Genomic DNA, 12332 nt, shown 5'->3' with positions numbered 1-12332 from the left:
TTATCAGTCTAGTTGTTCCTGTGTTGCTTGGAGGAGAAACATAAAGAGAAGTTGAGATGGATGCCAGAAGCACTGGGAGTGGAAGAGAGAGAGCAGTGCCTTGCATATAAATACCACCACCCACAGTCCACTGGATTCTCTGAAGTGCTCCTGTCTGGGAAGACACTCAGCTCAGAGGGAGGAAGGACAGCAGAGACTGAGGGCTTTGCTGAAGCTGAAGCTTTTCTCCTCAGAAGGAGGACTGCACAGCGGGAAGAGAGATGGAGGTGTCCTCTATGATCCTCCGCAAGGGCTACACTCCTTGGCAGGGGCTCCTGCTCACAGGTAAGTGGACCCACTCTCTGACTGTGGGTTGAAGGAAACTCAATAGCTGCTCGGAGTCTCCTAAGGGGGACAGGATGCTGAGAGGAGACTTGGGGTTTCTGTTTGCAGCCATGGGGCAGAAGGTGGAGTAAGGGACAGAGGCTCAGCAGCCCGAAGCTCTGAGAGGATGGGAAGTGATGATGGTAAGAGACAAGCCTCCAACACTCCATATTCACATTCACTTACATTGTCTGCAATGTTCCGAAGTCTGATGTCCCCAACAATGACAGGGTGACCCTCCAAATAGAAATCAAACAGGGATGGGCCAGTGAGATGGTTCAGTGTGTGGAGACATGACAACCTGAATCCAATCCTCAGTTCCCACAGGGTAGATGAAGAGAACAGACTCCTTCAGGCTCTTTAATGCCCTCCACATGTGTGCTGTGGCACAGCCCTGCACATGTGCACACTGAAACATGTGCCTTCAGAAATACACACATATGGTAAATAAGTAAACATATAGTATATAAGTAAAAACAATTAAATCTTTTTTGTTTTGTTTTTCAAGACGAGGTTTCTTTGTAGCTTTGGGGCCTGTCCTGGAACTAGCTCTTGTAGACCAGGCTGGCCTCTAACTCACAGAGATCCACCTGCCTCTGCCTCCCGAGTGCTGGGATTAAAGGCGTGAGCCACCAGGCTAAAAAAATTAAATCTTTCTGGGATGTGGTGGTGCATGCCTTAGGAGGCAGGAAGACCTATGTGGGTTTAAGGCTAACCTCGTCTGCAAAGTGAGTTCCCGGATAGCCACAACACAGAGAAATCCTGTCTCAAAACCTCCCCCCCCCCTTAAAAAATTAAATCTCACTTGAGTATAATTATTATCATTTGCTCCAAACCCGGGATCTATGTAGATAAATCCACAGAGGCACCTTCCTTTCTTTATTCCCTCATTCTTTCTGTTTTTCCTCTCTCCATTGGTGTCTGAATCTTTTCCAGGAACTGAATCTTCCAGAAGGTCACACTAATAATCCCTGTCCTCACAAAGCCCTGGTTCTAGTGGACTGGAAGTCAGTGTATCTAGAAACCAATGTCAGGGGTTGACTGATAACACAAAGGGAACAGAGAAAAATCAGAAAGTGAGGACCCTCTAGAGGGGGAGGAAGTTGCAGTGACTTCTTCACACCAAATACTCTTTATGTGAGGAGAGATATGGGGACACTGTGGGTGGGGTGCAGACATATGAGTGAGAAGATGGTTCCCTAGAGAGGAAAAGACACCATCAGAGGCTGAGGGAATGGAGGCCATGTTGCTCACCTCCATCAAGAAGCATGGTCACAGTCCTATCCATACACTTAAGCTGAATCACGATCATATCTGCTCAGTATTGATGCTTTTTCTCTCTTCCCTTCTAGCTTCCCTTTTAACTTACTGGTATCTACCCATCACTGCCCAAGTCACCATTGAATTAGTGCCACCCAAAGTGTTCCAAGGAGAAAATGTTCTTCTAGAGGTCCACAATCTGCCAGAGGACTTTCTAGCCTTTGCTTGGTACAGAGGGGTGACAAACATGAAACGCGGAATTGCAGTCTACGCCAAAAGAAACAGTTTAAATGCAACGGGGCCTGGGTACAGTGGTAGACAGACAATGTACAGTGACGGATCACTGCTGCTCCAGCATGTCATCCTCAAGGACACAGGATTCTACACCCTACGAGTCATAAATAGACAAGGAGAATTTATATCAACAACATCTGTGTTCCTCCATGTGCAGAGTAAGTGGTTCTTTGTGAACTCTGGGTGCCATGTGGGGTTCATTCCACTGGACACACAGAATCATCAGGTCTGGCCTTTGCCTACCTCCCCTCTGTATTGCTTCCCCACGTCAGGGTTTGAGAATTTAGTGCAGGACATACATGGTGGAAAATAACTGTAGTAGATCAGAGCCCTTCATTTAACCTCACCTTACAGATGGTGGATGCATGCTGTGTAACTCAGTCTGGGATCTCAGCCTTTGTCTAGACTCTTGGGGTTCTCACTGGAAGGTGTCCCTGAGAAAGATCTTGAGGGAATCAATCTTGGGCCTGGCTGAGAAAAACATGGGATCTACAGAGAGAGGTGAGCATCAGGATACTCTAGCTCCAGAGCCCTGTTCCGGACTCAACTCCAGGTATCCATGAGAAGCATTTTAGAAAGGTTGGATTTTGACTTCCTTATGGTTGGGAACAGTGCTTTCTAGTACTCAAAGTTTTGTGCTGTCTGGAACCAGCCAGTGCACTGTCATGAGAGCCATGGTTAGACTAGGTCCCCTGGACATCTCCTCCAGAGACTCAGCATGGAGAGCACAGCTGGACAGGTGCCCAGGTCATTAATGAACTCCCCTGATGGGCTTATGAGACTTCAGAGGAAGGTCAGGGTCACTAAGGAGAGGGACTGAGGACACAGGTCATCCTGGCAAGTTATTGTTCTCTCTGGTCGAGTTCAGAGAATTCTCTCCTGCAGGCAAATGGCTACAGGCTCTGCTGCAATGCACAGCTCCCCAGCTGTGAGCTGTGGCTTCCCCAGTGATCACCAGGGAGAGCTTCAGACACATATTCAACACTCAAAAGTATTTACCTGAACCAAGAACTTATCTTGTTATCTGGTTCTCACCCATGTCCCTATATTCCTCAAAGTCACTGAAACAGCCTTTTCCAAACTACTGGCTGATTCCTGAATCTGCTACACTCCCAGGAGATAATGTACATTCCCCTCTTGATGTATTTCCTTTGGGAAATATAGCGTAGCCAAGGGGAATCACCTAGAGAGAGGTCCAAGGCATTTATAAATGCCAGGGAGTACATGGGCAGACCCATCACACAACTCAGCATAAAGAGGAAGTGTGAGCATTGTCATGAAATTACCCATGAGGTGATGGAGCCCAGAGCCCTCTTTATTTTTTTTATTGTTTTATTGCTTTATTTGGAGTTTGATTTTTTTTTCAGCATGCCAAGCAGAAATGAGCATCAGTATTCTGTACACCCACAAAGGTGACCTTTGGTATTCTAGGAAAATAGCGTAACAGACTGCTCACATTGGGATCGTGTTCGGTGCTGTTTCTTTCCCTAATAATGAGTCCATATTTCAGATCATTACATGGGAACATTTAAGGGACCCTTCAAGGCCATCCATCCTGCCCAGCACCCCATGAGGGATCAACAAAGTGTCATTCAAGGGACATCAACTTTGCTATCTGATGATCCTGAGTTTCTCCCTCAGGGTAGCCCCTTTCTAACAATAGAACTCTTATTTTACTGGACCCAAAAATGCAAACCCTGAGTCTCACCTCCATGTTATCACATAACTGAGGAGAAAATGAGCCAACAATAAAAGGCACTTCCCAGAGCCCTCTTTAGAGTGACTCAGGCCACCTCTTCCCACACACTTAGGGTGGGAGACTGCTGACACACCTGGTTCTTGGTCTTTGTCCCAGGTCAGATCCCTGGCTGGTGACTGCAGTGAGAATGGATCTGTCCCCTCCCTGCACATCACTCAGCTGGTCCTTTTGAAGCTCTCGCAAACATTTCTGACACCTCAGTGAGAGCAAGTTCCATGTTTCTAGAGTATTGAGGATATAGGGCTGACTGGGTGCCCAGCTGTGTTTCTGTGTCACTCAGAGAGTGCAGAGACTCCATTTTTCATGCTGATAACCAAGGCCAGGACACAACAGAGGGCAGCCCTAGGGTGAGCTGCTGTACTCTCAGAGAATAGGGATGCTCATCAGCCCTTTTGATCACTGTGTGGTGTGGAGGACTGAAACATAAAGAGAGAAAATAAAAAAAAATGTGGGTTAGTACAGAGAGTAAGGGGGCAGAGCAGTGTTTTGATTAGAGAACCCCACAGCCTACGGAACTCTGGGAGATGCTCCATCCTGGGAGGAGGCTCAGTTCACATGAGGGAAGGAGAGCAGAGCTTGGGAGCAGACTTGCCACAGAAGGATGACAAATCAGGCCACAGAGACTAGGGAGACATCCTCTGTCCTCTCTGCAAGGGGTCACTGACTCTCAGAGACTCCTGCTCACAGGTGAGGAGACCACAATTTAACCGGTCTGCTGTCTGGAGTCTCCTAAGTGGGATAAGGACCTGAAAGGAGTCTTGGGATTTGTAGGGAAGAAGACACAGGGAAGTTCAGAGTCTCAACAACAGGAAGCTCTTGGTGAACAAGAAAAAACAAGGGGAAGTGAAGGCGAGATTGTTTGTACCCAAACTTAATCACTATGACCAAAATAATCTGAGGATTGGTGTTGACAGTTATGACTTCCTAAATAAAAAACCAAACTGGTGTTGATAAGTGACATGGCTCAGGGGATATAGGCATTTGTCTCATTGTCTGATGACCTGTGAACCAAGGATCACAAGTTGCTGCTTGACCTCCATGTAGGTAGTGTGCCTTGCATCCACCTCTACATCCTGAGACATGACCTCCATGTAGGTAGTGTGTCTGGTACCCACCTCTACATCCTGAGACGTGACCTTGCACACAAACTGACACACAAATGTAGTAAGTAAAAGGAAAAAAATCAGGGCATATGGAAGCATGCATCACTGTATTTCCACACCTATGAATTTCTTTTTTTTTTTTTTTTTTTGGTTTTTCGAGACAGGGTTTCTCTGTAGCTTTGGTGCCCGTCCTGGAACTAGCTCTTGTAGACCAGGCTGGCCTCGAACTCCCAGAGATCCACCTGCCTCTGCCTCCCGAGTGCTGGGATTAAAGGCATGCGCCACCACCGCCCGGCCACACCTATGAATTTCTTAAATAAATTCATGAGCATACAGGCTTTTGGGATATCATTCATTCATTCATTCATTCTCCACAGGTATCTAGTTTTTTTCTAGGCAGATTTACTTTAAAAAAAGGTAAGACAAATCCTGTCTCTCACAGTTCTCCACTTCTCATTGACTAGAAGAGAGAGCAGATAAAGAAAGCTCGAAGGAGAAGTCAGGTGTTGACTGAAACCACAAGAGAAGCAGAACAGCAACAAAAAGAGTCAGTGAGTTAAGATGCAGGGTGTGTAGGGAAGAGGTCAGGGAGGCATCATTCCAACCCCAACCTACACTGATGTGAGCAGGGATAGGAGGGCAGCAAGCCTGGGCCATGTTGATAACTGAGGAGAGAGTACCATACAGAGGACATGACACATGAGGGAACTTGGAGTGAATAGAGGCTATGTGCAGACCTCTACCAGTGGGACAGGGAGATGCTCACCCACAAACCTGGGCTGAACTATGGACACACCTGCTCAGGACACAGGGCCTCATTTTACCTAAATACAAAGGTTCAAATAGTGATGGATATTTCTCTTCCCTTCTAGTCTCCTCTTTAACCTGTGGGGGCCGTACCACTTCTGACCAACCCACTATTGAAATAGTGCCACCCAAAGTTGCAGAAGGGGCAAATGTTCTTCTACTTGCTCGAGATCTCCCAGAGAACCTTCTATACTTTTTCTGGTACAAAGGTGTGATTTCATTCATCACCTACGAGATTGCCAGACACACCATAGACAAGAATTCAAGTTTCCCTGGCCCTGCACACAGTGGTAGAGAGACAGTGTACAGCAATGGATCTCTGCTGCTCCACAATGTCACCCTGGATGATACTGGATTCTACACCCTAAAAACTGTGACTAGAGATATGAAACTATACATAATACATGAGTATCTACAGGTGAATGGTAAGTGATTTTCTGTGATCATTCTGTGCTGAATGAGACTTAAGACACACAGGACTGCTGTGCTTAGCCTGTTCCTGCCTCCCCTCCCATGTTGGGGTTTGAGCATTTAGTGCAGGAAACACACGGTGGAGACAGACAACCATGTATCAGACTCCATCTCAATGCTTCCCTTTGTATCAAGGAAGTCCTTGATGGAAAGAAACTCAGCTTAAGATGCCACAGTTAGCTCAGTCTCCTGAGGCTTAGCCATGCATATGAGGAAACCATGGCAACCTCACAGAGAGGTGAATACGAGTTATCTGCTACTCAACTACATGTGACCCTGGAAAGCGTTTGCCCGGTTTGGTATCTCACTTCGTGTCAGAGTTGACAAGGAACAATATTTTTGGCCATGCATGTGGAACTGTGGCATTTATTAGCTCTGAATGTGAGAGCCTCATAAATAAAAACCCAGAAATTGACTGAGAGAGAACAGAGGAGTACTGCTTACTGGCTCACTCTTCATAGCTTGCTCAGCCTTCTAATTATAGCTCCTAGAACCTCTAGCCCAGGGCTGGACATATTCTTATTGGATTGGACCTTTCCATATCCACCACCAGTTAAAAAATGTCCTACAGGTTTCCCAACAGGTCAGTCTTTTTGTGGCATTTTTATTTGATGGTTCCTATGTGAAACTGAATCTTGCTAGTGTCAAATTGACAAAAAGCTAAACAACCTAGTTTCTGAGCCTTTCCCAATGCCTGTGCCTGCAAAGAAGACCATAGTGCTCTTGTCTTCACTCAGCGCTAGTTGCAGGGGCTGGAGGACAGAGCAGCAAGGACATACAGAATGTGAAGTAAGAGGTTGAATGCAGCCGTAAAGGAAATAGGGAAAAAAGAAAGTGAAGATCCAGGTTTTGTATAGAGAAGGTCAGGGGAGGCATCATCTCAAAACTCAGTGTACATGAGTGTGAGCAGTCTGACTGAGGGCAGGGAGGGGCAGTTGTGTAGACACTTGAGGAGAGAGTTCCAAGCAAAGAAAACTATACTTTTAGGGTACTAAGTGAATGGAGGTCGTGTTGCTGAACCCCCCTCCCCCCAAAGCGGGATATACATGCCTACACCTACATCTCTAGGCTGAGTGGTGAGTCCATCTGCTCAGGACAGAGGTAGTTTTCTTTCCACCATGCACATGGAATGCCTTCTTCTCTTCTTATTTCCAGCCTCCATTTCTACTTGCTGCAACACTCTCAGCTCTGCCCAACTCACCGTAGAAACAGGGTCACAGCATGTTGTTAAAGGGCAAAGCATTGTTCTCCTTCTTCATAATCTGCCAGAAGACCTACTAGGCTTTTCCTGGTACAAAGGACTGTATACCCATCAGCCCTTTAAAATTGTGACCTATGACAGAACTGTGAATTCCATCACCTGGGGGCCTGTCTCCATCAGAAGAGAGATGCTGCACACCAATGGATCTCTGCTGCTCCAGAGCATCACTGAGAAAGATGCAGGACTGTATACGATACTTACCTTAAACAGAGATTTACGAGTTGGAACCATATATGTGCTACTTCATGTGAACAGTAAGTAATTCTCTATGGCTTCCAGCTTCTGGGTGTAGCTTATCCTACTTAATATACTGAACTGTTGGACTGGGATGTGTCTGCTCTCTCCCCGACTGCATTATGTCTTCACACTGGGGTTTGGGTCCTTACTTCAGGACACACACAGGATAGACAAACTGCAATAGATCAGAACCACTCCCCTATATTTACTGACAGAGCGGAGGACCTGTACTGGGTAAACTCAGTCCTAGGATGTCAGCTGAAGCACAGACACGTGGAGCTCTCCTCACTATGCACACTTCCCCAGCAGGACTCTGGGAGTCAGGCAGGCCCTGGCTTAGGAGGGGGTGGGGTCCTCACAGAGAGCACCAGGAAGCCATGGCTGCAAATTTCTGTCCCCGACTGGACTCCAGACGACACTGGGGAGCTTTTTGACACTTCTTGGTTTTGACTTTCTGTTAGGGCTGTTAGGGGAAAAGGTTTTACTGACTGTCTAAGTCCTATAGAGAGGAACCAACTGTGCACTGCAATGACAATTGCTGATTGGTAGGTTACCTGGCATCTCCTTCTGAATCTCAGTGGTAGGTGCTGGGACATAAGCAAACTGTTCTGAAGGGTTTAGGAGATGTCACAGGAAGGTCAGGGTCTCCAAGTGGCAGTGTGTGGGGGGGAACAACAGAAGAAACAATTCTCCTGGTGGCTCCTTGTCCTCAGGGGTCCAGCCTAGGGAATTTTCTCCTGCAGGCAAAGAATAAAATATGCTGCTGATGTGAGAAGCTCCCCTATCCCAAGGTCAAGTTTATATCCATTGCTCATATCTAACCTTAACTCATAGACATGGCAACAATCATTTTAACTCTTACCCTATTATAGGGATACTGAGGCAGAGCAAGCTCAGTGTCTGAATCAGGGTCACGCAGGCCATGGCTGGCATAGTACAAGATATGACTCTAGTTACAGTTCTCATTTAACTACCCTGGAGGCTTTAGTAATTGTGAACTATAGAGGGGCTGGCTGAGCTTTCTGAAGGAGTACTGTTTTTTTTTTCATTTTGTCCACTCATCTGTTTCTTTGCAGAGCCTGTGACAGAGCCCTTTCTGCAAGTCACTGACACCACCGTCACAGTACAGAGTTCTGTGGTTTTCAGTTGCCTCTCAACTGACACTAGAATCTCCATCAGTTGGCTCTTCAATAACCGGAGTCTGCAGCTCACAGAGAGGATGACTCTGTCCCCATCAAAGTGTGGACTCAGCATAGATCCTGTCAGGAGGGAGGATGCCGGATTCTATAAGTGTGAGGTCTCTAACTCATTCAGTTCGGAGACCAGTCTCCCAGTCAGGCTGATGGTGAACGAATAAGTGACCTCTCCTCTCATCCTACAGCAGAATGGGGGACACTTCTTCATCAGTGGGGTACAAAATGGAGAAAAGTTATGTGGTGAAAATTGTCACTTACCATTCAGGTACAGCCAGCATGGTGACTCATGCCTGAAACCCTAGGATAAATGTATACACAAGGACAGGCTAGGATTCAAAGTGAGACTCAGTCTCCAAAAAATAAAGACATCAATATGGCAATCAATACTGCAAAGGGGTTAAGAGCTTAGGTTGTGAATCAAACATATATCTAACCTTCAGAATCAGTGGGAGTTAAGTTCAGAAACTGCCTCAAATTCTGGATGCTCTGAGTCTCCTGTTAAATGGTGCAGTGTTCACACACAGGTTATTCTCTCATATGCTCCAATACTTCGAAGTAGCACCAATGCTGCCTAGATAACAGTGATCCATTCGATGTGAGGAAGAGTGAGAGGAGAAGGAACTGCTCATGTTTCTCTGTGGATGTAACTGGTTCCTAAGTAGTTTTGAACCACAGTTTGTTTGATGCACGGATGCAAAATCCTAGAAAACTGTTTCATTCTGAGAGTGGCATTTACAATGCAATGACCTTGTGCATGATTCTTTTCCCTAGTAATACACCCATATGTAATATTTTATGACTATATATAATTTGTCCCTTTAGCTATTGTGAAGCACATGGTATAGTGGTATTAAGCACATTCATATTGTCATGTGACCATCACCATTGTCCATATCCAAAGCTTTCCCAAACCCACCACGCCCCCTAAGTCCTGTGTGACACCATCTATTTCTGTCTCTGTGCATGTGACAATTCAAGATACCCGATTGTTTGTGGTCACTTTTAATTCAGAGAAGTACATACAGTTCATGTGGGTGTGTTTTCTCACCATTTTCAGAAATTTCTGTAGAACTTTTAGAATTTTCTACAGATAAGTTCATGTTATTTGCAGACATATTTTCAGCCAATTGATTGCCATATTTCATTTCTTTGTCTTCCCTTATAGTTCTGTCTAGGACTCCTAAGGGAATACTGAAGTGGCCATAATTGATCCTGGTTTCAGAGGGGAATCCCTTAGTGTCTGCACTAACTACACAGTTGGCAGTAATTTTTCACATGTGCCTCTACTGCACTGGCCTATCCTCTACCCCTAGTTTGGCTTTTTCAGCATTAAAAACTGCTCATATCACCATAGAACCTTCATCTGGCGATGGATGGAGATAGAGACAGAGACCCACACTGGAACACTGGACTGAGCTCCCAAGGTCCCAATGAGGAGCAGAAGGAGGGAGAAGATGAACAAGGAAGTCAGGACCACGAGGGGTGCACCCACCCACGGAGTCAGTGGGGCTGATCTATTGGGAGCTCACCAAGGCCAGCTGGATTGTGACTGAAAAAGCAGGGGATAAACCCGGTCTCTCTGAATATGGCGGACAATGAGGGCTGCTGAGAAGCCAAGGACAATGGCACTGGGTTTTGATCCTACTTCTTGTTCTGGCTTTGTGGGGGCCTAGCCAGTTTGGATGTTCACCTTCCTAGACCAGGATGGAGGGGGAAGGAGTTTGAACTTTCCACAGGGCAGGGAACCCTGACTGCTCTTCAGACTTGAGAGGGAGGGGGAGAGGAGTGGGGGGAGGGCGGGAGGAATGGGAGGCTGGGAGGAGGCGGAAATTTTTTTTCTCAATAAAAAAAAAACTGCTCATGTTTTCAAATTTTTTTTTTATTGATTCAGGTATGAATCAGGTATGGAATCAGTTTTGTGTCTCTTCATGCTTCCATCTCAGTCTGTTCTTGGCTCTTTGGAATTTGTCTGCTTCATTTAACTCAATAGTTTGTACATAGCTATTGAATATTCATGGAGTTCTTAATATTCTGAAGGATGAATAATAAGGTCTCAAATTTCACTTCTAGAATTAGTAATGTTAATCTTTTTGTTTGTTTTGTTTTTTGAAACCACGTTTCTTTTCGTAGTTCTGGCTGTCCTGGAACTAGCTCGGTAGACTGGCTTGCCTGGAACTCAGAGATCTGCCTCTCTCTGCTTCCCAAATGCTGGGATTAAAGGTGTGTGACCCCCACCCATCAGTAATGTTATTCTTTAGAAAACAGAGTTAAATAAAAGTTTGTCAGTTTTATTAATAACTTTGAAAATGATCTTTTGATTTATTGATTTTTCTTTACTGCTATTATGTATTTGTATTACTATTCTAATTCATGGGAACAAAGGCAGAGATGATGCAGGAAAGATGCTTCCTGGCTTGCATGTCATCATTTACTTAGTTACCTTTTCCTTGGATAGCCCAGAATAACCTGCCTAGGAATGACATGACGCATAGCGGGTTGTGCCCTCACACATCAGTCAATAACTAAGTTAATGATGTAGAGATTTACCCTCAGAGAACATTAATGGAAGAAATTTCTTGATGCTCCTCAGGTGTTTCTAGATTGTATCAAGTGACTCAAACTAACCAGCACACCTGTTGTATAATCTGGGTCATCAGGACGTTTTTTTCTTTTTCTTTTTCTTTATTTTTTTTAAAATTTATTTAAACATTCTTTCCAAATTCTCACTCCCTTCCCTCCTCCCACCCCTCCCTCTCCCTCCACAGCCCTTCCCACCCTACCCCTCCAATCCTAAGAGAGGGCCATGTACTCTGCCCTGCCCCATCAGGACATTTTTTAAAAATTAATTAAATAATTAATTAGTGTATTAAAAATTTATACATCCTCCCCTCCTCCCATTTCCCTCCCACTATCCCCACTCCCAGTCCTCCTCCCTCTCCAGTCAAAAGAGAAGTCAGGGTGCCCTGCCCTGTGGGAAGTCTAAGGCCCACGCCCCTCCATCCAGGCCTAGGAAGGTGTGCATCCAAACAGGTTGGGCTCCCAAAAAGCCAGTACATAGGGTAGATTCAAAACCCAGTGCCATTATCTTGGCTTCTCTGTCAGCCCTCATTGTCAGCCACATTCAGAAAGTCCAGTCTGATCACATTCTCATTCAGTCCCAGTCCAACTGGCCTTGGTGAGCTCCCATTAGATCAGTCCCACCGTCTCAGTGCACCCCTCATGGTCCTGACTTCCTTGTTCATGTTCTCCCTCCTTCTGTTCTTCATCTGGACCTTGGGAGCTCAGTCCTTTGCTCCAATGTGGGTCTCTGTCTCTATTTCCAGATGAAGGTTCTATGGTGATATGCAAGATATTCATCAGTGTGGCTATGGGATAAGGCCAGTTTAGGCACCTTCTCTTCTACTGCCCAAGGACCTAGCTGGGGACATCTCCTTGGACACCTGGGAACCCCTCTAGAGCCAAGTCTCTTGTCAACCCTAAAATAGCTCCCAATAATTAAGATATCTTCTTCCCTGCTCCCATATCCACCCTTCCTCCATCTCAACCATCCCATTCTCCCAAGCTCTCCCCAATCCTCCCCT

General features: G+C 45.8%; 1 protein-coding gene across 1 annotated transcript; it reads left to right on the top strand.

The window, feature by feature from the left end:
* The first annotated feature begins 260 nt into the window (after nt 1–260).
* Nucleotides 261–8912, top strand: LOC101992612 (pregnancy-specific glycoprotein 22-like). Its single transcript, XM_013351459.1, has 4 exons — nt 261–324; nt 1716–2075; nt 5652–6011; nt 8632–8912. Exons 1-4 carry the CDS (start codon nt 261–263, stop codon nt 8910–8912), a joined length of 1065 nt encoding a protein of 354 aa, XP_013206913.1.
* Nucleotides 8913–12332: the final 3420 nt, after the last annotated feature.

Source organism: Microtus ochrogaster, linkage group LG4 (genome assembly GCF_000317375.1).
Source record: "Microtus ochrogaster isolate Prairie Vole_2 linkage group LG4, MicOch1.0, whole genome shotgun sequence".
NCBI classification, from domain to species: Eukaryota; Metazoa; Chordata; class Mammalia; order Rodentia; family Cricetidae; genus Microtus; species Microtus ochrogaster.
This window is presented reverse-complemented; position numbering and strand designations above follow the sequence as displayed.

Coding starts and splice junctions, on each gene's coding strand:
- LOC101992612 (XM_013351459.1), top strand. CDS start 261: ATGGAGGTGTCCTCTATGATCCTCCGCAAGGGCTACACTCCTTGGCAG. Junction 325..1,715: donor GCAGGGGCTCCTGCTCACAG/GTAAGTGGACCC, acceptor CTTCCCTTCTAG/CTTCCCTTTTAACTTACTGG. Junction 6,012..8,631: donor TGAGTATCTACAGGTGAATG/GTAAGTGATTTT, acceptor GTTTCTTTGCAG/AGCCTGTGACAGAGCCCTTT.